General features: G+C 44.5%; 2 protein-coding genes across 2 annotated transcripts in view; one reads left to right on the top strand and one right to left on the bottom strand.

Moving 5' to 3' along the window:
* CHRM5 (cholinergic receptor muscarinic 5) overlaps positions 1-25,213 on the top strand; it is a 131,723-nt gene that overhangs the window by 68,105 nt on the left and 38,405 nt on the right. The window lies entirely within an intron of this gene.
* The window catches only part of AVEN (apoptosis and caspase activation inhibitor), a 281,141-nt gene that overhangs the window by 234,184 nt on the left and 21,744 nt on the right, over positions 1-25,213 (bottom strand). The window contains exon 2 of the mRNA XM_083167852.1: positions 15,631-15,799. Within this exon, the coding sequence (XP_083023978.1) occupies positions 15,631-15,799 (169 nt within the window). The remainder of the gene's footprint in view (positions 1-15,630; positions 15,800-25,213) is intronic.

Genomic DNA, 25,213 nt, shown 5'->3' with positions numbered 1-25,213 from the left:
ATCGGGATCGGAGAACTGTGATTTGTACACGTTTACCCGATATCACGGCGTGACCGTCAGGAGATTGGCAGATTTGTCCCAATCCACAGCTAGTGTATGGGCCGCTGTGAGCAAATTTCAAGTAATCCTTAAATCAGGTTTCACTTTATTGGTTACCCAGCGTTTCCATAGCAACTCTGCCATTTTGCTAGTGCCAGTTATAGGCTCGGTAGGCTATAGCTGTGCTCTTGATCGTGCTGGAAGCTGTGTTCTGTTGATTCCTTGTATTTGATATGATTGTTTATTGGCTCTGTTCTTGTGCAGCCTGGGGTGACCTTTTAGTGGCCTTCTACTAGCTCAGCCCTTGACTTTATATCAGCCTTTATGACTTCAGTTCTATTTGTCATTTCTCTGGGTGTGTCAGTTGTCACCACTTGACAGTACCACTGCCATGGTATGCTGGTCATTATTGTACGTGTGATACTACTGAATGACCTCTTGTTAGAGTTTTTACTTTTATTCTCAATCATTATATTTAGATTGAAATCGGTCATATTTTTCTTGTATTTGCTTTAATATTCGATCTGATTTGTTTGACCCATATATTTCCTTTGGTAATCACACACAGGGCCGGCGCTACCCGCTCAGCACAGCCTGCAAAGCAGGTAGGCGCCGGCCCTTGAAGGCGCTTCCTCATCTCCTCTGAGCTGAGACAGACTGTAGCTGCGCACTGTCGGCTACCGCAGCCTGTGCCTGTGAAAGTGTATGACAGGAAGCGTTGCCGGCAGCAGCGCAGACCCGGGCGCTAGACATGGGGCACATTCAAATACATTTTGGCACCGGCCACAGCACACTTGGCCGCCCACTGCTTGCCGATCACCTCACCCTCTCACGCGCTGCTGAATAACGCTTCATGTGGGGAACTAGAGGGGAAGTAGATCCGAGCCGGTGGGTGGTCAGGTGTTTTTTTGCTGGAGCAGGTTGACGGTGCAGTGCGGGACAAACTGCGGGGGCAAGGATGCAGTCACGAGGCCACGCTGGCAGGAAACAAAGGTTAGTGCTACAGGGGCAATTATCAATGGGGCAGAATAGCGGGCCACTATAATAGATACTGCATTAACACAGAGGTGGCATTGGCACTCACAGAATTGATTAGAATTAGCTGAGATCAGAAGTGTCTCTAAGCGTTTATTCATATGCTTCATTCTGTGAGTGCCACTGCGACCTCTGTGTTAATACAGTACATTCAATTTTAAGGGCCAATAACAAGCTGTACCAATAGAGGAAAGTGTCAGGGACTTGCTTTCTGCGTGTATGTGTGTATAATATATATATATATATATATATATATATATATATATATATATATATATATGTGTGTGTGTGTACACACACATATGTATGTATGTACCAGTGACGTGCAGTGGTGGCTGTGACTGTCACAGCCACCACCTGTGGACACCACCAACAACTGCACAACCCCCCTTTTATTGTGGGCATTATGGGTCACTACATGTGAATAACATTGTGCGAACACAGCTCCTTTATTTGTGGCATGTGCCTCTTTTATAAGGTATGGGAGGGAGGGCGCAAATTTAGAGTTTGCAGGGAGGCGCCGAACACCCTAGCACCGGCCCTGATCACACAAACACTTAATAATACATTATGGAGTACCAGCGTGCATATCTGGTGTTAAGGGAAAGGCATCAGTTGAACAGGTGAATCACTTTCTTCTGGTTGTATAGACCGTTACAGTGTTACCAGTGTGCTTCCTAAGACACAGAAGAACTGTCCTTGATGGCATCTAAACACAGGAAGTGGGCTGTTTAGTTCAGTCTCTTCTCCCAGGTCAAGTGCCCAGAGCTATTCAATCAAGAGACCCGCCATCAACCCATGAGCAGCCCAAGGAAGCAGTTAAGGCTTATTTATGCTCAAATCCATTTTCAGAGAATCAGTACTGCTGGGGAATATTCAGTGGCAGTTTCTAGGATTGCTGCAAAATACTGCCTGCACCCTTTTTCTGCTTCTGTGTTAAACGTAAAAACAACCTGACCTAATGTTAAACAAGAAACGAGCTTGTATCGTCAGAGGAACGCTCTATCAAAACAAAAAGTTTCTGTTTGGAATCACCGTGACAAATTGTTTCAACCATATTGCTAGCATGCTAAGCAAAAAAAATTAAAGAAACAAAATCCAGTTACGCCTTTCTGGGGAGTGATATAGAAGATCTACAGAATTTAGATTGACACCAAATCGATATGCTTTAGGTGGACAGGTAAAAATGGTTGATGGCACAAATGGCCCCTCCCCAGCTGCATCACCTTTTCAAGTGCACGTACGGCCTTTGTCGTCTGCCTGCTGCCCCCATCCTAGTGTGATCACTAAGTTACATATATATGCAGGTGTGGCTCCCTTATTTCAGTTTCGGACTGCACTGCAGTCCCTCCTATGGAGCCAAAACTGGAAATTCCATACATAATTTTAATCAGCAGAAGCTGTTTGTGCGTCCTGTTCACTCTGTTTTGCCAATGAGCGCTACTTAAGGTAAAAAGTCACACAAAAACAAGATGCCTGGCGCTACAGATTTACATGGAGCTCATGCGATGTGTATAATGCGGCTTGATTAGCATATAGGATAGATGTATGTGGATTTGATAGAAAATCACTGGAATTACAGAGGAGACCGAGTGAATGAAGAAAAAAATATATTTCAGGATTAAAGACTTAACTTGTTCAGTGTTTATGCTTTGGCTTAGAACATGTTAATTAAGAGGAAGCGGAGGAATACAGTGGATACATCAATAATGTAAACAGCAAAACAAACATTTCCTTCGAACTCCTCTATTGTCAATAATTCTGCCTCACCGACAGTTCTGTATTTAATGAATCATTCATTACATCATTTACAAGATGTGGTTGTGGGGTGTTTAATCTTTAAATGCATAATGATTTTTGGGGTTTTGCATAGGACACTTCAATGACATTATGAGAAAAGTCATGGATAGGTTATTAAAATGATTGCAGGAAGTTTATTTGATCATTTTTTTACTTCCATCTGTACTACTTTGTTATATATTATCAAGCAGAATCACTTGTAAAAACAACAGTGAAAAAGGTAAAACAAGGTAACCATGTCATTTGGTTCTTAACCAAATGATCACTGTACACAACAATAGCTAAACACTGCCTCGTTTTTCCTCGTTGTCTGCTTGGTAATACTAAAAATATTACTGATAATGTGCCCAGCTAATTACAAAATACTGAAAATGACACAGCGCATAAAATGAAAGCGGCATTAAATTAGCGCTAAGTACACAATTTTATTTTAATTATAAAAAAATCATATTACCGAGCAGGAAGGTAAAAATGTATTGTCCTCGTACACTGTGTGACCAATTGTAAAGAGCTTTGGAATATGCTGGGAAAATATGCACAAGTCTTAAATATATGTTGACGTTCCATTGCAGTTTTGCTAGGAATTAGAGGATTTAGCAGTTATTAATATGTAATAATAACTGGTTAACTCTAATAAACAAGTCTCAGAGTGATAAGGATTTAAATCAGTGGGTGAGTCTGAGGGGTGATTTGTTGGGGACATATATATTAAAACTATTCCTAATCCCATCCAGAGATAAAAGAATAAAGGGGCCTAGACATGTAGTGATAGTACTGAACATTCTTGTAAGCATCCAAGACATGTGCACTAAAATCTATTCACCCCATTCAGTTAGCCCTGCATTAAGCACTATGTACAGTGCAATGAGCCCGATTCAGCAATGGATTCAAGTGTCGTTGCAGCTGCAATACAGAACAGTTCCTAGAAAATAGGCAAATGCTGCAACCGTTGGAAAACCAATTGGCAGTATGCCTTCATAAGGTGCTTCTTCCCCATTACCTCCCACAAACACCCTCTAACTGGGTTTCACTTTGCAAATAACTCCTCGATGAGACCGGCATTGCATGGCCATCTCTCCACTGTGCACAGCATTGACATTGCGTCCATATCGGGTTCAGGCCTGCAGTCCACGGGGGATCACAAACAAAAAAAATGCATTTCCTAGTTTCAAGGTCAGTGTTGCACACCAGCACAGTCAGGAAAGCCTCTATACAGCTGTATTATTTACAACTGAAAGAGTGGTGCTTCTTCAATTATTAACACTGCCTCCCAACTCATTCTTAGAGCAATTCTAGATCCTGTTATTTCTGCATGTTCCTGTCTCTCCTTCCAAGGTTATTGGCTTAGCCCACCCAGTGGCTGTCAAGAAAAAAAGCATTGTTACAAGGGTCGCCAGCCTAGAAGATGTGCTCTGTAGCCGTATAAAACGGGAGCGGGCACATGACTAGTGTATGGTGACAGCTGCTGTTTGAAAGCGAAAATGCTATTTATTACAATGAGAGTAATGTGTCATAAACTATAAAGCTGGATGAATGGCTAAGCAAATAGAAGTTGGAAACTATACGGCGCACATTGCTTGAGATTTCCTTTGTTATAGATGAGGGTTTCTGTGTTGTATTTATAATCTGTGAGTCATCGCCCCCCAATCTACTACAGGGTTGGAAGGTCAACACAAGCAGTAGGTCGACAATAGGAATGACGACAGTGAAAAAGTCAAAATGAGTTTCACATGTATCTTTTCTTCGGAGCCGACATGTACGGACAGGCGGCATTTCATGACCTACCACCCACTTGGTCATGGAGGAAGAAAAGAATAGTGCACTGACCAAAGCAGGCACCGTGCCTGAAGCATGACGAGCGATCGTGGTACACTCTGACGGTGTCCATGTGGACTATGAAGTCATTCAGGGAAAAAATTTAAAAAACCCTCTTACACCATTTGACTTTCGACCTTTCCATTGTCAACCTAAGGACGACCTTCCAACCCTGTCATCCTTAATGACCAATACCCAAAAATCGAAGGTGCCCTTTTTCGGAAGAATAGGAATGTTTACAATTGTTTAGAACCGCATTCTACCTACAACATTTTTATAGACTCCCCCCTGTTTTTTCAGTATGTAGTCAAAAATTCGACACTGACAATACCGACACTCATAACACTGAAAAAGATGTTGACAGGGAGCAGGGCGACAATTTTTCCAGAATGTTTACACGTGCAATGTCAACATTAGGGTTATGCTGTGGACAAGTGGGTTACGGTTAGGTATTAATAGGAAGATGAGGTTGAGCTGTGGTGGGGTGTTAAGCTGGCCATACACTTATCTAATTTGGCCTCTTTTCACCCGATGGATCGGGCCAAGAAATTGGATGAAAAGTGTCCAAATCAGATGTTTTGACATCAGATCCGATGCTGTTAAAATTCTTATGCAGTCTCACAGACTGCATCTGGCTTCACGTAGGCAGAGAACATTGGCAGATTTTACCTGGGGAGAGCTGCAGCCCTGCAGCCCATAGGTAAAAACTGCCACGGAGTGTATTTAAAGACATTGCAGAGAAGCTACTGTAGCACAAATTTATTAAACATAAAGGCTGTCTCTGAACGAACACTGCTGCATGCTGTACCAATGTGGACCCTTATCCACTGCTGGAAATGCCTAAAGTGGGCATATGAGCTTCATAGAATTTGAGGGAAGATAAGAAGCTCTTAGCCATCTAGACTGCCCACACATAAGGGTATATTCAATGCATGTTGAAACTGCCGTCTTGCCAAAAAGACAACAGTTTTCGGCAGATTGAAAGGGCATATAAAAGATCACAAACAGCAACAGCCCCTGTCTCCGTCAGTGATACATGATGGCAAGGAATCAGTGCGACTGCATTATTCAACACAAAACCCAGTGGTATCCAAGCATTATACCCCACATCTGCCGTCTGTCTAATCACTATGCAGATGTGAATTTGTAAAACCCAGTACCTATAGTCACAGCTTCCAGGGGAGTAAGCTTCTGGCAACAGTGACTTAACTGACAATATTTCCCATGTCTAAGAAGAGACTGACAGGGAGCGCTACTAATATAAATACAGAGTGAGTCGGTTGGGTCATATGACAATTTAAATTTATAGCAAATCCCCAGTGAAACACGGGATGAAGGAATATCGAGAGTCATCTTACAGTCACAAAACCGTTAACGTCTGTAACACGTCAGGACCAGATGGGTTAATATACTGTACTGGGAGGCAATGCATCTGTGCTATGTTATTAGCAGACTGCAAACTGTTCAGCAGGGTCAGTGAATGGTTACCGTGTTCTTTAATAGATTCAAAAGTTTAGAGATATTTTAGGCAGATGTGCACTGTGATCTTCAGTAGTGGCCCGTACCAGTAGCCTTAACCTTGACCTGCGTACAGCTCCCCGACATCCACATCTGCCAGCGTGCAGAGAAGTGTACTGTCAAACTAAAATCATCCTAATTACTCAGGAAGCGAAGATGAGACGGAAGATGTTGTATGCAGCAGCTCACTACACTGGCTGCTCTACAGATGTCAAGGTCATTGGGTGAGCTGAACATATTGATATAAATTGGGACCCCACCCCCAAACGTCTATCTCATGAATTTTTAAAGGTACTTGTGTATTATCACGGCACCAGCCTATGCTACGTTTTCAGCGTAGGCTAAGCTACATTGTCAGCATAGCCAAACAGCTGCCTAGCATAGTCAGCGTAGTGTTCCCGCGGCAGCCCTGGGTAGTTAGCGCAGTGTCCCCGTCAGGCAGTGTAGTCACCATACTGTCCCTGTGAGCTGCAGCTCAGTCCCCGGCATTCCTGGCAAGCTTAGTAAGCGCCTCTCACAAAGCGCTGGTAACCGCCAGATCCCCTGTGCTGGCGGACGCCGGCGGAGAGGCGATCATGCGGGCGCCGGCAGAGAGGTGCTCCATCTGTCTGAGACGCACGAGCGTCTCAGTAATTCTTGCGGCAGGGTACAGTAACCCTGCCCATGTCCGCTTCAGGGAGACGGACAGGTTTAGGGGTTCGGTAGCGCGTGCGTCTCCTGCACAAAGGGGGTGCGGTGCGCAAGTGCGTCTCATGCACAAAAAGGACGCATTTGCCAGTGCTCCATGTTACATACTGGCAAATGCCTCAATTTCAAACCCCCACTATCCACGCCAGCCCGAAGCATGGCAAGCACAGCGAGCCCAGCGGAATGTGTCCTCCCGACCTGTTCATACCCCCACTATCCACGTCCGCGTTGGGTGTTGATTTTGTAAAGTGTGGCAAGTGCAGCGAGCCCGCGGATTACACGTCAAGTAATCCGCGTCCCCTCGCCACACTTTATAAAATCAATTCCACGCTGACGTGGATAGTGGGGGTATGAACAGGTCGGGAGGACACATTCCGCTGGGCTCGCTGTGCTTGCCATGCTTCGGGCTGGCGTGGATAGTGGGGGTTTGAAAAGGTTGGGAGGATGCGTACCGCGTCTGCTCGTCACGCTTCAGACTGGGGTGGATAATGGGGGTGTTTTAGGAACACATTCACACCTGTCATGTCAGGCAGGTTAAAATGGTCAATGGTTCCCACACAATGTAATAATCGCTAACTGACTACGCTAACTGACTATGCTGGCTGCGGGAACACGACGCTGATACGGACAGGGACGCTGACTACACTAACTACGCTGGCTGCGGAATTGCCTTCCTCAATGCTTTATTACATTGCTTACCTGCCTTCAAGTTACCTGAAATAGTGACTCCTAGATCCCCTTCCTCCTCAGTAGTTCCCATATAGTACCATTAATTCTATTTTTAAGTGGTTGATTTAGCATTTTTTGGTTTTAAACTGTAGTTGCCATTCTGTTAACCATTCCTCTAGTCTACCTAGGTCATCCCCCATTTGTTTGACAACTCCTGGTGTGTCTACCCAGTTGTCTTTGTGTCATCTGTCACTTTCCCATCAACACCATTTGCAATGTCAGCAATAAAGATATTAAAAAGCACTGGTTCAAGACAAGTACAGATCCCTGGGGTACTCTACTCCTAACATTACACTCCTTTGAATGCACTCCATTTACTACAACTATCTGTTTTCTGTCCTGCAACCAAGATCTGTGAGTCATCTTGCTGCTGCCAAATGGATACCACCCAAAGTTTGCTTTAAAAAAATATGGAAATAAACCTTTTGTCGATATAACGCGCAAGTTTATTGGATATGAGAGAATACCATTTAACAGTTGGACAGGTCTCAAAATTCCTAGAACTAAAAATATTATGTTGGATACAGAAATGTGAAATTTCCTTCCCCTCTCCTGGACAGATGCAGTTATAAACTTTATCTATGAATTATCATTTTACAATAATTTCTGCAGATTTCCTATACCACCTTAATTTCATTAGCGTAGGTACAATTGAAATTACATAAAATATTTGTCTGGTTAGGCATCCCCCTCTCAGTTGATTATGTAGCACACACATACTCCGCAAGGATTTACAGAGAATATTTGTCTATTCGCATCGGTCCCTGCACCACTGGAGCTTACAATCTATATATCCGTACCACGTGTACACACATTAATTCTAAATGTAATTTTGTTGGGAGCCAATTAACCTACCAGTATAGTTTTGGATTGTAAGAGGAAACCGGAGTACCCGGAGCAAACCCACGCAAGCACGGGGAGAATATACAAACTCTGTACAGTTAGGGCCATGGTGGGATTCTAACCCATGACCTAACCGCGCTACCCATATTGTTATAATGTTTAATTAGGTATTAGTGAATACTATCTGACTATTGTCTTGGTATGTGTAGACTTAGGCGGCCTACACACGGGGAGATGTGGGAAGAGGAGCGTTCTGAACGATGTGTCGCTTAGCGATCGGTCAGGGCAAATGTTCTCCGTGAACACTGGCCTGGACACCGGTGACCCCAGCGATTAATTAGATTGATCCAGCAAGCTGGATATTAATCACTGGGGCAATAGCAACGCACGGGACCACACAACACTACCGCTATGGCCCCTACACACAGAGCGATGTACGGGCATTTTCTAAGCGATCTACTGAGATGCCCGGGGATTGCCACGTGTGTAGGCAACATAACTGAGACTGTCAGGAAATAGGTTAATGGTAAGCAACTGTAGAAACATAACTTTATGTTTCCTGTGGATTAGATTAGATAATTCAATTCAAATGAAATCTGTAAGTAGCACCACAATCTGCACTTTCCAGATGTAAACGCTAACCAAGTTGACCTTCCATCATTTCCATACAAAACTCGGTCTGCGTATTATGATTTATTTATACGGCACCAAAGGATTCCATAGTGCAAGACAGACACAGAACATTCAGGATAGATACAGACAGGTAGATGAATACCACTAGTATTATAATACCTTAGAGTTCATATATTTTATTCAACAGAGTATAAATAGTTGGCGTTCACGATAGTGCCCTGCGTAATTTTTAAGGGCAAAATGCACCCTTGCAAAAACAACCTGCCCGCTGCCGCCACATGAGTAGATGCCGGCATCTATTTACATTATTTATATTAAACAAAGAGCTTGGACGAAGTCTAGCACCTTCGTAGGTGCTGGAAACACCCAGGGCAGTGGAGAGCATGGATGGGCCGAGGTACATTTCAGAGGGCGTGGCCTAATCATGGGAGAATATAAAATACTGAGAACAATAGTACTTGAAGCACCTCACTAGCCACACCGCAACCCAGCACACAGCAGCATGCGCTGGGTTGAGAAGAGCTGCTGCCAGGTAACAGGGGCCCTACTGGGCCCCACCATCAGACCTGGTGCCATGTAATTAGGACCCCCTCTCTCATCACCACTGGAAACACCGCCATATTTGACCCTGATCGCTGGGGCATACCTCATTAGTTACATAGAGGGGCTGGCCCGCCCCCAACAGTGACAATGCCACGCCTCTTTCCCGTTTTCATGTGCTACTGCACAAACTACAGCCAGTGTATGATTTCATGCACAGCAACAAAGTTCTCAAGTTTGAAATGCTACTTATTTAGACAATTGCAATGGTTTAACAGTAAATAGACGGACGTCACAGCGGTGCTAACAATTACCAACTGTTCTTCTACAATTGCAGTTGTAAATTTGAAAAAAATAAATAAATAGATATATAAAAAAAAGTTGTGCATGAAATAGAAAAGTAATAACTTTACAAATGCCCAAAACGATGCGAAGTTTTCATCCACTGAAATCAAACCTACCGCTGAGCTTATAAATGATCACTAGCTCGATAAGCCTCCCTAATATCTATCTGACTGTCACAGGCAATCGTGTAAATAATACACTTCAGTATAAGTATTGCTTAGGAAACAGTTCTTGGGGGGGGGGGGGGGGGGGGATCATAAGAACAAAAAAAGAAATCCATTGAGACAAATCATCAATTCACAGCAGAATATTTCTTGCCAGCAACGGCCACTTAGACATAATGATGACATGAACTGACTGACTGACTGGGAATGCTTTCCCTACCCCGTCCCCCCGGGGCTAAATAATTAAATTTAAATTGAATTTTAATTTTACATCATTAGCCTCTGATTATTTAAGGCAGTCGTCGCATCATCTGTTGAATATCATTTTCCATCACAGGCGAAGGAATATCTGGTCTTCAAAACAGATTTACACAGCTCAACAGGCTGTTACGGAGTATCATCATCATTATTATAGGCAAGCTTGTGCTGTAACGGTGGCCGGAGATGGGCAGTGTGAGAGCCTTTTTCAGGAGGAAGAGCTCCAGTGTTGTTAGAGCGTATTTGTTCCTATGCTGGCACAATCGTACCTAGGGAGCACTTATCCCCCCACACAATTAGGCTTGAAGATGTTGTATGCTACAAACATGAAACAAGCAATAGATGACATGAAAGGGTAGACGGTTTTGTTAACAAGCCTGTAGTCTAATTGGTTTCCCTTCCAACAAATCCCTTTCCAAGTCTACTGCGTAGTGTCACACTACTTTATTATAACCTGATCATTCATTTCTACAAGTATGCATACCTCCCAACTTTCGTGCCGAAGCAATAGGGAAAAGGGGCAGGGCGTATGCAAATGAGGGCGCGGCTTAGGCTAATTAGCCGCGACCTCATTTTTATACATTTTTTTATACGAGAATTTTTTATACGAGAATAGACGCTGTGCGCATGCGCACATGTCTATTCTATTAGATTGGGGGGTCTCCCAACTGCCACCCCCCGCAGCGGGACAATGCCTGCAGCGGGTGGGACAGCGGGACAGGGCCCGAAAATCGGGACTGTCCCGCTGTAATCGTGACAGTTGGGAGGTATGAGTATGTTTCATTTTCAACTTTTGCCTATGGCAGGAGTGTCCAAACTGTGGTCCTCTAGCAGTTATGAAACTACACTTCCCAGCATGCTTTGCCATTTATTTAGCATTCCCTAATACCAAAACTGTGGTAGGGCATGATGGGACTTGTAGTTTCACAACAGCTGGAGGATTTAATGCTAGAGTTCCAGGGGGTATGGGTCATAGGGTGGACTCAATGATGGTCGACATATTGAGTCGACCACCGAAGGTCGACATAGCTTAGGTTGACAATTTCGGAAGGTTGACGCAAGAATTAGGTCGACATTCAAAATGTCAACATGAGGTATTCATGTTTTTGTCCTGAATGTTGACGTATTCAACATGGACACATCTAAGTGTCCCGCTGTGCTCGCCATGCTTCGGGCTCGCTGCCTTGTTGCGCTCGGCACACGGTTATATTCTTCCACCATGCCATAGTGGATTGTAGGGTATGTAATACTGCCTGACGGCACATGACGGCTCCACATTTTTTGAAAAAACTCATGTCTAAATTTTGACTGTCAACCTTCCCATTGTTGACCTAATGCTTGTATAGACCTTCAGACCTTAGCCATGTCAACCCATTTCAGGTGTTGACATAAGACCTATCGACCTTCAGTGGTCAACCCAATGTATATTGACTTTAGTGGCCATATTGGGTTCCAGGAGAGAAAGATAAAACACATGAAGGCCAGGGCCAAATTCTGTGACTCATCAGACCATGGAAGGCTACTAAGGTCTCAAAGTCATTCCGGAAGAAAAGCATTGTCTCGTGACAGCAGGGAAACGTATTCCTGCAACATTTCTTTTGTTTCCCTTATTGTTATAGTTGGCAAAGGCTCTGATGGTGCTTTTCCAGATTAAGTATCAGGAAATGCAAGAAGAGTATCATTTAAGCCAGGTATGTCCAACCTATGGCCCTCCAGCTGTGGTGAAACTACAAGTCCCATCATGCCTTGCCACAGTTTTTCTATTAGGGAATGCTAAAACTATGGCAAGGCATGCTGGTATGTGTAGTTTCATAACAGCTGGAGGGCCACAGTTTGGACATGCCTGATTTAAGCAAAGCAATTTTTTTTTCGTTCATAAGACAACAGGGAATTGTTTTTGCTGTATTTAGTGGATTTAGCAGTTGTATTGATGTCTAATAATGCATTTGCTCAAAAATAACAGTTAAAAATGGGCAAAATTGGCCCACAGGCATATAGAATGTGCACCTGGCATAAATTGCTACTTTTTTCCCCAACGCACTTTATAAGGTATTTGGCACGTTGCGAATATTAGCCAGTGCCAACCCTTCATTAGATATCAGTTTTTTAATGCCTACTCTAGTAGCAAAAAATGGATTACCGTTGAATGCAAAATCTAACTTCAAAAACTACATCAACAGGGTCTTTCTGAACAGTAGAGCTTTTTAAATATTCTGTTAGGGCGGATACTTTTAAAATGAAGTGGGGACAAAGGAAACATGAGATATGCAGGGCCAAGGAAGTATACAGATTTTATCCCTTGCCCACTTCTGGCAACCTCTGGATCTATGCAACATGTTTGAAAATCTGACAGTTAGTAATGACTACACCTGTGCACTAGGTGATTTGGAAAACGTGGACCATTGGTTGATCTTGAGGACCGGTTTAGCCACCCCTGATCTACATGACTTCCAAAACATCTTTATCCCAAAAATCTGCAAAACAGAGAGACTGTCCCTTTAAAGAGGGGTCACAAGGAAATCGATGGATTATTGTTTTTTGTGGCAGCAATAGGGACATTAGACCTGGAGTCTTCCCATCAATTAAAATGTTAATAAGTTTACATTACTGGTATATAGGTACAGTATGACCATTACCAGGCTGTAGGCAGTTGTGACCCGGTGAGCTTGTCTTTACAAACCTCTGCTTCCCGATGACACACTCATGGAGCCCTTCACGCCCTTTGGTACAGGTCAGCCTCGTCTTGTCACAGGATTTCAAACTCTAACAAATACCAGAGCCGGAGAATGGGAATGACATGCACGAGCCTGGGGGCAAGCGGCAGCCAAACTAACCCCATAAGACAGTAAAGTAAAAGTAAAAGAATCCTGAAGCCGGAGAATGATTCCGCATCATCTATATTTAGCATCCGACAGGGCTGATGGCAATCACAAGAGACAGCATATTCCAACGGCATTTCCCAGAACCGAGAGTATCAATGGCATCTTCGTGCCAGATGTACTCAGCGGATGGAGACAAAAAACAGCGGTGAATAAAATACAAAACTACTACTAACAGGGCAGTCAGAAATAAACCGTCCATTCTTTCCTAGAAGAAATAGAAGACATTCATGTATTGTACTTAGGAACAAGGACCATCTTAATATATGGGTGCAACGGGCAGCTACCCCAAGGGCCCCCAATTATAGGGGCCTTCGGGCTGATTGGGTTTGGGCATCTGCCTCCCGAGCTTCTTGGGCAGCAGTAGAGAATTATACACAATCAGAACGGCAAAGCAGTATCCTGCTTCCCAGCCTACAGCCAGATTTGAATTTCTGTCAGAATGCTTATTGGAGGTTGGCTGGAGCTAATCACCAATCAGATTGCTGACAGCCCTATTCACTGTATAGAAGCAAGTGAAGAGATAGCGCAAGACCATAGGATTTTTTTTTACAACACTATGCTACCTGTGTTGTCATAGCCTGAAGAGTATAATAAGACAATTACTGACATTTAAAATGTTTGTTTAATTACACAAATCAGTATTAGTGCTGGGACAAAAGTATTGTGTATTTCATACAGTGCCAAGTGCTTTGTCAGAGCCTCGAGCAACGCACATCACCCAACTGATTTTACACATCCTCCAAGCAGACAGAACAATACAGAACTCAGTAAGTACTGCAGCCTCTTGCAGACAAAGGGCATGCTTTACAGTCTTACTGTCACTCAAAGCAATAACATGATCACAAAGTCCCAATTGTTTTTCTGCCCTTGTATGCACTGGGAAAAAAAGCCTGCTGGGCAACTCAGCCCTTGCTCACAGAACCATCCGGGGGGGGGGGGGGGGGTGTTCGGGTTAGGGTTCTAGGCATATATAACCAGGGTGTTTTCCTCAGTTATTGGTGGTACACCAGCTGAATGAATGAATGAATCTATGCACTTTATTTTGTGGGGTTTTTTTGGATGAAAGATTAAAAGGCAGTGCGTGTATATGTGGCTCCGACAGTTGGAATTCCGATGGTCATTATACCAACATTGTAATCCCAACCGCCGGTAATCCGACAGGGGGACGAGCTCAGAAAAGCTCCTTGCGGGCTCACTGCGCTCGCCACACTGGGGACTCTGTGGCTTGCTGCGCTTCTCTTGGACTCCCACGAGGAAGAATAGCCCCTGTCAGTCGGGATCCCAACTGTTGGACATTTTACAGTCGGGATTCCAACTGTCTGGCATTTTACAGTCGGGATTCCAACTGTCTGGCATTTTACAGTTGGGATTCCAATATTGGTGTACTGACAGTCGGAATCCCGATTGTTGGGACCTCATCCGGCACCAGCAGGCAAAGTGTGTACTCAACAACATAATGACCGGTTTGACCCAGCATTGACAAGTGTGCGTGCACACACACACGTGCCGGCAGCAGTGGCTATGCTGCATTCCACGCAGCTACATATTGGGTACGCCCTGGATGAGGTTAAACAGTTTGACGTTCTGAACCATAGGAATCGGTAATACCATTCAAAATATCATCTAGTGTGTACTTAAGAAAGCAGAGAATAGCCCATTAAAGTGTAAAAAGAATGAATAAAAATTGTGGAAATTCCGTACTCCTGAAGCATACTGTGTTCATTGACGGAAAACAAGCACTGCGAATATTAAGTATGGGCAATCGGAGTTCAGAGTTTGTGAATGGTTTCCATAGTGTAGGAAATCTAGCCCTAAACAATGCTATGGAGACGTTCTGTCGCGTTAGACTGGCAGCCATGTATAGAACAGTGTTATTGCACATCTGTGCCGAACAGTAATAAAGGGGTTTCATTATTCCACAAAGCGCAGAGCGACGTTCTTCAAATATATTGGAAATGCTATTTCCGATAAAACATCCCACTGACACATTTTTGTTTCCCGTCGCTCATGTTCTGCCAAACCACAATAAACTGATGCGCTCGCTGCTTTGTAGCCATCGAGGGATTATCTATTTCTTAAAAGAAAATATTTCTTCTAAAACTCCACATTTTCAGCTCAAAAAAAATCCCTCAAGCACATGGCAGGGAAATCAGGTAAATGCCAGCTCCTGCCCACGCACTGTCAGAAAAATACAAACAGACAATTCACTGTGTTGAAAAAAAAACAATGAGTGACTGCACAAAATAATCCTTCCCTGACCTCTGTAAGTGAGCCAATAAAGACATATATGGGAACCTACATTACGTATATATAGGATACCATTAAGTGGTCTGAGCACCAACCTGCCGAACTGAGGAGGACACTGTAATCCGTCCCACGCTGCAACACTTCATTCTCCTTCTCTTTCTCAGCCGGTTCATAGCGGTCCCAGTTAGATAGGATTTTCCTCCTAGAGAATCCAGATGACTGATCCGCATTCTCTTCTCCTGGCTCCGCAACATTATCCGTAACCTTTGAAATAAGAAGAGCTGTAGTGATCAATCCATTGAATCAGACTCCTTTACTCCCAACATGTTAAAAGATATTGGGAAAGATAAAGTACAGCAATGATCTCATTAATCCTGGTTATCGGCTGGCTCTTATGGTTTCTGCGATGGGTTTTAAATGGGAATCAAATATTCTCACTTTAACTCATATCCTTGACTATACATATACAAAGGGAGAGATCATTCACATAACTAATCGTCTGTTTTGACAACAGAAATACAATCTGCCAAAAAATACAAAAGAGGAGACGCAAGAACAATAAAAAGCTACAAACTCTAACCTACGCGTTTCACCTGCTCCCCTAACAAGAACTTTTGGTTTACTACTCAGTGGGAACAGACCTTGCTGTTCAACAAATATATTTACAGTAACTGGCAAGATGTATTTAACTTCCGCTACGTCAAGAGAAGAATCTGTATTACCTCTTGCCAAGCACTAAAGGTGAGTGATAAACCACCCAGTGTCCCACTTAATATCGTTCTTGGATAGCTGAAGCTTATCCATTTGCAGATGAATGTACTCTGTGTAGGTATCGATGTTTGTGCAGATATCCACTCACATTGTGCAGAATAGATTTGGCTAATTATTGCCTTTTGCCAGTCACGTGCAAAAATGTTATCTTACCTTCCCCAAGCATGAAACGGCAACACACACTGTTTTACACAGGTGGGATAATTTTCCCTCAATGTTTTGTCTCATGTTACTTATAGTGTACTAGGCACTTAAGAGTAGTGTTTTTTTATAGCAAATTAAGCATAGTGATCTATGCATGGGTCACTCCTAATGTTCTGTTTTTTGCCTTTTTACCCCTAGAATGTGTGTGGTTCTTAGGAGTTTTGGTGTAGCTCTAGTCCAGGGGTGGCCAACCGGTCAGAGGTAAAGAGACAAAAAATATCTATAGTCAAGCTCAAGAGCCAACAACATGAAAAAAGGGGAGTGGTCTATTTGGACCCCTTGGGTGGTATGCCTGGAAATGTTCCGCAGCGAGCTGTCCCGGAAAATTTCCGGGCATACCACTAATATAGAATAGGTGCGTGCCAGTGGTGTCCAGGTGTGCAGCACCTCTAGAGCCCCCCTCTGTCACCCCCCCCCCTCCCCCCCCAGTCTCCCTCCCATCACCTTTGCTCCGGCGTACGCCAGAGCTCCCCTGACCCGGCCGCCATGCCGGGTCAGCTGCCACTCATTTTACAGCAGCAGTGGCGTCGGCGGCAGGCTGCGAACCCATCCCTCAGGCTGCGAACATCCCCCAGCCTGCCGCAGACGTCACTGCTGAATGTGACAGGCGGATAAGGCAGAGGGGGCAGCGGCGGCAGGGAAGATGAGTGTGTGGATGAGTGTGTGTGTGTGTGTGGGGGGGGGGAGGCTTCCAACGTCCTGTGGTGGGTTTTACTGGGGCAGGACAAACCTGCCCTGGTAGGATTGTCCTGCCCCAGCAAAACCCACCACTCAAGGGGTTAATGTATGAGAGGGGAGTGGGAGCAGGAGCCGCACTTTAACAGGGGGTGAGCCGCATGCGGCTCGAGAGCCGCGGGTTGGCCACCCCTGCTCTAGTCCATAAACACTGGGCGATTTTGCCCAGCTTGTAATGCAGAGGGATGATGGGGAAAATCACAGGGTTGAAAATCGCTCAGTGCATACACACTGAAGGATTTTCGCCCATTTTAGCGATTTGTGCACTATATAAAAAACTGTTAATAAATAAATAAAAATATGGAATTTACACAGACACAGACACACACGATTAGATAATTTTAGCTACCAAGGCTATACCCCAATACAGAGCTACAAACCAACAGGTTTAAATAGTAGAAACTGCAATTGTTTTTGGTTTGTATCCTTAAAATTTAAATAGATTAACAACAAGACACATAAGAGACCACAAAACCAATAAATAAGATGCATTCTAGGTGTCCTGTATTTGGTTTTGATCTAACTAAATTGAGAGCATTAGATTTATATAGTTTTACGACTACTGGAACTAGATCTGCTCATTACTGGCATTATGGGTTTTATGGTCACATCTGTTTGATAAAACTCAATAAACCAATTAATCTAATCTGTCATCTACATAGAAGACAAACCTTTATCTGCTATTACAACGGATATTCTAGATGAGCAAAGGTGATTTATGCAGAAAAGGAATCTTGGGGCAGATGTATTAAGCTTTAACAAGAGATAAATGCAAGGGTGATAAAGAGAGATAAACATCCAGCCAATCAGCTGCTAACTGCCATGTTACAGGCTGCGTTTGAAAAAAAGTCAGTAAGGAGCTGATTGGCTGGACGTTTATCTCTCCTTATCACCCTTGCATTTATCTCTTGTTAAGGCTTAATACATCTGCCCCCTTGCTCTTTCTTTGCTCTTTGCTCTTTCTTTGCAATATTATCCAAATTTAACCAGGTAAAAGTTCTGAACAGCGGTTTTCAAATCTTTCTAGATTAACGATGGTCTCATCTCTGACTACAGCTGCAATCTTTTTCTAACTTATGGAACGTGCTTTATACAATAAGTCACCACACAACAGAGAATATAAACCTTCTCCTAGGTGTGTTGTGGACGTGAGCTGCAATTCTTCCAATTTGTCAATATATATACGCTCTGTCCTGTACACCTTCAATTCCCAGTCATAGAAGCATTCTTATCACTTTATGTTCTCACCACTATGGTTTACAGCAGGGATGGGGAATCTTTGGCCCACCAGCTGTTGTTGAACTACACATCCCAGCATGCCCTGGAACCGTTTTATTATGGCCAAATAGCAAAACTGTAGCAGAGCATGCTGGGATGTGTAGTTCAACAACAGCTGAAGGACCAAAAGTTCCACATGCCTGGTTTACAGGAAAGTGGTCTTTCAAACAGTGTTTTCAAGTAAATGAACGATTGTTATTGCGACCATAAATGACCAGATATTCATATAACAGACTGTTACTATCAGGTGAAAAGAAGGGGAAATAATTCACCTTTAGTAGAACCAGAAAGAACCCACCACAGCCAATAAAAAGCATTAGAGAATGACAGCGAAATGACACAGCTATTTATCAGCAAATGAATGTAATAAAGATATTACATTCTCTGAAATTGACTTTACATGTATAATTAAAAAGTAATAGGAAAATCTATCCCCTATTGGATTATCATATTTTAGGCTAATCTAAATCTTTTTTTAATTCTAGAGAATTTTTCCATTGTATTTTACTACTTCAAATGTTCAAATCTGTACTAAAGCCTTAGCAACCAATTCAAAGAGGTTACGTTCTAGTTCAAGGTAGAGAAAGGAAGACTACTTCTAATTTGTTACTAAGGTTTAGTGCAAATCTGTACCATAGTTCGACATGCTCAATGACTGCAGTTATAGACAGGGCTATATTAAAGATAGTTTTAGTGAAGGTATGGATCTACGAATGGCAGGCCCTACAATACCTCGAAGGTAACATTTTCCTATGTGTAGAAAGAAAAAAATACTCTTCTGCTAAAAACAGTATCAGTGGGTAACAGGGCCCTTGACCAATAGGAATATATTCAATTGATGCCAGATCCATTCTGAAATTCTTTTGCTGGAATGGATCCAGCATCGTGTTTGGCCGCTGATTGATGCTCACCCGGTAGGCGGCAGGGACCGGGTGAGCGCCGCGGCGCTAGGCAGCAGGAGTTGGAACGGGTGAGCTGCTCTCACCCATCCCGACGGCAGTGGAATCCTGGAGTTGGCGGCGGGTACGGGAGTCGGTGGCGGGTACGGGAGGCGGTGAGAGTGTCACGGCGGTGGCGGACAGCGCCGTGTAAGCTGCTGCTGCTCACCCGGCGCCATCCTCCCTGCCTAAATCCGGCATCTTTTTATATCGGATTGAGATTGACGGAAACATGGCCAATACCTTTCGGTTTTGCCTGTGTTTCTGTCAAAAGCAGGTGGATTAGCGGCTATTCCGTCAATCCCCCTGGTTTTCGGCAGGTCTAAACATTTCGACCTGCTGAAAAAACAACAGATAGCATTGAATAGATTGGAAACCCCTTCCGATCTATTCATGTTGAAAACTGCTGTCTTTTCGTCAAGATGGCAGTTTCGACATGCGTTGAATATACCCCCAAATAGAGTGGCTAATGTACAATTGCGCCTTCCTCATGGTTGGCATACTATACAAACTCTCTCTCCCGGTTGCAATATACTGTATATGTCCCGTCCCCATTATTGACACATAATATTCTATTTCTGGACAGAACACTGATTGGCAGCCAAAGTACAGGAAATGAGGCGCTATCAGCCACTAATAGCACAAACTGGGCCACCCTGCTGGGAAGAACGCCATTGAATGAATTAGGTCATGCTCACTAAATTGCAAGAGCATCCAAATGCACACGTTCTAATTGGCTTTTCAATCAAGAACTGCTGAATGCATGAAAAGCATAAATAAAAAATATTTTATGTCTTGCAGTCGTTGATGATATAGGCAGATCTGACGGTGTGTTCAGATGATAGGGGTTATCGTTGATGATCCGCGCATCGTTAACGATATAGCGCGTACACACTAGTCACTAGGTCCACTACTAATGGTTGACAGTGACTAGGTTAACGCCTATAAATGGTCAACAAATCCTAGGACAATACTGACAGATTGACACAATAAAAGGTCAACATTGGCATGGTCGACACTGACATGGTCGACGCAAGTTTTTAACAGTTTTTGTTGTCTATGTCAATAGATGTTCACATGGACACGGTATATGTGTACCGCGCACGCTTGCCATTAGGGATGCCAATCCTAGGGATCGGGATTGAAAAATGCTCAATCCTGGGATTCCTGGGATTGGCATCCCTAAAAGAGCAACGCCCCCGTCTCCCACATTAACTAACTTGGGGAGAGAGCAGGGGAGCAGGTGGAGGCAGTGGGTGGGATGCTATTTGGCCAATTAGGCTAAGGGGGATATTCAATCTCCGTCGAGCATCTCCCGTGGGGGAGATGCTCGACGGGCCCTATTCAATGCTGTCTTCCCCGACAGCATTGAACAGGGTTTCCTGCCAGAACGAGCCCGACATCTCTAGCTGTCGGGCTCGTTCTGCAGAGAACAGCCGGGAAGTGACGAGCTGCCGGCTGCAGCTCGTCACTTCCCGGCCGCAACTCGCGGCCACGCCCCCTTCTTGCCCCGCTGCAGGCGGGACATTGAATCCCGCCTGCGTGTTCTCGGTCGAGCTGACCGAGAACGGGACTGGGTCACGGCAGGCGAGCAAGCTCGCCTGCCGTGACCTGAAGATTGAATATCCCCCTAAGTGTCAACAAGTTGTAAATGACAAATAGCCTTCACTACCACAGCTAGATAGACGTTGTTTTACTGATACATAGTGGATTTCATATACATGGTCTATAACATTGTGTTATGTAGCCCACTGCAAATTAATTGCATAAGATCTGTAATACCGCTAAATTGGCTACAAGCAGTTTGAGAGATGTGTGGTTTATAATATTGAGCCAATTGGTTAGCTAACTGGCTATAATAGACAAACAGCCCTAACCAGCAAAAAAAAATTGTATGTCTAATGAAAGACACACACAGATATTAATATATTAAGTGCATCTGAGCACCATATCTTGTGTTCAATCATTCCGCCACAATTTCCTAGTCAGGGCCGGTGCAAGGCGGTTCGGCACCCTAGGCAAAAATTCTAATAATGCGCCCCCCCAGTTTCGTTTTTCGTTAGGAATAAAGTATATGTATACATGTATATATATATATATATATATATATATATATATATATATATAAAAGAGAATAATAAGGAGCGCACAATGAGTAAATTTAAAAGCAATTTACTAAAAGGTGTAATATCTCACATACATCATAATAAAAGGCAATCAGCTCAGATGTCACCGTGTCACACGGCACACTGCAATCGGGATACGGGAGAGCGACTCGGGCAGATGGTGAGTGGAAGAACAGCGGCGTCAGCGTGTACCAGCAGGAGAGCTCAGACGGGACAGCGTACACAATCCTGTACGTCAGAAAACCCCGCCCCAATGCGTTTCGTCATTCAAGACTTCGTCAGAAGGCGTAAAGTCTTGAATGACGACGGTGACACGGTGACCTCTGAGCTGATTGCCTTTTATTATGATGTATGTGAGATATTACACCTTTTAGTAAATTGCTTTTAAATTTACTCATTGTGCGCTCCTTATTATTCTCTTCTACATGCACCTATCCCGAGGCTGAGGCAAGCCTTTGTTGAAGTTGAGCTGCACTACTCATTTGGAGACGGACATACACCTGAAAGTCATAGTAGTTGACTTTGTGCGGATTAAATCTGTATGTATGTATATATATATATATATATATATATATATATATGTTTCTGTGCGGGCACCCGGTGCGCAGCAATGTACTTCAAAGGAAGACCCAGATCACTCAAGACTATAATATATTATATATATATTTCCTTCCCACACCTGTACTTCAGTATTCCTCGCACACCTGTACCCCTGTCCTGCACGCTGCAGTTTCCCTTACTCACATGTAACCAGGCTCTGCACCCAGCCTCATCCCTAACACGTTTCCCAGCCCTGCACCTCCCCCAAACCACATGTTCCATCCCCAGCCCTGCAACACACATGTCCCCCAGCCCTGCACTTTACCCAACACACATGTCCCCCAGCCCTGCACTTTACCCAACACACATGTCCCCCAGCCCTGCACTTTACCCAACACACATGTTCCCCAGCCCTGCACTTCCCCCAAAACACGTTACCCAGCCCTTCAACACACAAGTTACCCAGCCCTGCAGTTTACCCAACACACATGTTCTCCAGCCCTGCACCTCCCCCAAAACACATGTCCCCCAGCCCTGCACTTCACCCAACACACATGTCCCCCAGCCCTGCACTTCACCCAACACACGTCCCCCAGCCCTGCACTTCCCCCAACACACGTCCCCCAGCCCTGCACTTCACCCAACACACATGTCCCCAGCCCTGCACTTCACCCAACACACGTCCCCAGCCCTGCACTTCACCCAACACACATGTTCCCCAGCCCTGCACTTCACCCAACACACATGTTCCCCAGCCCTGCACTTCACCCAACACACATGTCCCCCAGCCCTGCACTTCACCCAACACACACGTCCCCCAGCCCTGCACTTCACCCAACACACACGTTCCCCAGCCCTGCACTTCACCCAACACACACATCCCCCAGCCCTGCACTTCACCCAACACACGTCCCCCAGCCCTGCACTTCACCCAACACACATGTTCACCAGCCCTGCACTTCACCCAACACACATGTCCCCCAGCCCTGCACTTCACCCAACACACATGTTCCCCAGCCCTGCACTTCACCCAACACACATGTCCCCCAGCCCTGCACTTCACCCAACACACATGTCCCCCAGCCCTGCACTTCACCCAACACACATGTTCACCAGCCCTGCACTTCACCCAACACACATGTCCCCCAGCCCTGCACTTCACCCAACACACATGTTCACCAGCCCTGCACTTCACCCAACACACATGTCCCCCAGCCCTGCACTTCACCCAACACACATGTCCCCCAGCCCTGCACCCAACACACATGTCCCCCAGCCCTGCACTTCACCCAACACACATGTCCCCCAGCCCTACACTTCACCCAACACACACGTCCCCCAGCCCTGCACTTCACCCAACACACATGTCCCCCAGCCCTGCACTTCACCCAACACACATGTAAAACCATCCCTGCACTTCACCCAACACACATGTAAAACCATCCCTGCACTTCACCCAACACACATGTAAAACCATCCCTGCACCTCCCCTCCCTCAGATACATAAAGTATGTGCTGCCAGTCACCTTTGCTGTATGTCTGGATGATGGCAGGATCGGCTCTTGTGCTGGAGGGGGCGGAGCTACCAGACGATCTCTGAAGAGCAGCAGCAGGAAGCAGAAGAGCAGGGACACAAGCCTCATAACTGCCGGCTGCTGCTGCTGGAAGCTGAGCCCAGCAATCACCCACAGAATGCAGTACCTGCTCCCAGGCCCGGGTACCAGCATTCCAATGTGCAAAATGTGCTGGGGGAAGTGTCAGACTCCCCTACAATGCACAAAGTCCAGTAAAATACTTAATTTACATGATCACGGTACTGGGGCGCCCTCTAGTGGCCAGCGCCCTAGGCAGCTGCCTAAAGCTGCCTAGTGGTAGCTCCGGCCCTGTAATCCTAGTACATGGTAAATGACCTTGTTCTTTTTTCATTCTTCATATCTAACTATCACTGAGGCCACATCTAGGTCCTAATATTTCTGGGTCTTCACCCCCTGCCTGGTATCGCTAATTTTCCCATCAATACCATAGGCAAATGGGCAAACAGCAGCATCTAGGGCTAGGAAGAGGGATCATCCACATATCTTGTATCTAAAGAAATCTTTCTGGGCTCTCTCATTGGAGTCCATGTGTGCGTAGCTCACTTGCAAGGACCTAGGTTAACCAAGTGGCTCCACAGATTGGGCCCCAACAGCAGAAGCCCACTAACTCCTTAAGTAGGCGAAACAAGTCTATAAGCACTCGCTCACTTGCTATATTGGCATCGGTGTATTTCTCAGCAAGCAGCAGCAGTAGCTACGGACTGAAAGGAGACCTCTTTTCTTCTATTTATTTTTACTAAATTCTTCACCTTTTATGCCAAAATTACTGCTCACTAAATTGAAAAAACACATATACCATGTACTAAACCCACATCATTGTTATCTCTCTACTGTGGTCCACTGTCAATTAATACAGGCCATAGGCTCATAGCCATCAGGGTGTATCTGTGTCTATTTAAATCTTGGATAATAAGCCATCCAGTTGGTAAATCTCTAACCCATAGACCCAGATTCTCAGGGACCCTAAGAATTAAAAAACCAACCCACTAACATCGGAACTTATACTTATGAGTGGTCACAAATAGATAGATTTAGTTATCATCTATTGTAAACCTAATTATTGGCTATCTATTGTGAGACTCCCTAGAAACCAATTTTCAGAGGAGCACCAGAAGATATATAAGAAATATATAAGGAGATATTTTGCTGTACCTTCATCACAAAGAGCAAGCCCATCTACCCAAGACAAATTGTGGAGGTAGAAGGGTGTCAACTGTTCTCTTGCTCTTTTTTTAAAACATTAAATCTTATCTTGTTCTGCCTAGGGAGACGGACTCACCCAGGCAAGACCTTGCATGTTGTATGTTTTGTATGTGAAAGTGTTTGTGTGTTAATAGTTGGCTTAAATATTTTTACCGAAAATAATCAAAGGGAATTTTTAAACAAAAAATCATATCATAGACAAGTTGTGCCCCAAAAAAAGAGAGAGTCCTTCTCTGTTCTTTCTATGCTACATTACATTACTCTCTAGGGACCACCTCCACTTACGAC

The sequence above is a fragment of the Crinia signifera genome, chromosome 12, assembly GCF_055691185.1.
Source record: "Crinia signifera chromosome 12, ASM5569118v1, whole genome shotgun sequence".
NCBI classification, from domain to species: Eukaryota; Metazoa; Chordata; class Amphibia; order Anura; family Myobatrachidae; genus Crinia; species Crinia signifera.
Note: the sequence above shows the minus strand (reverse complement) of the source record. Positions and strands in the feature narration are given on the sequence as shown.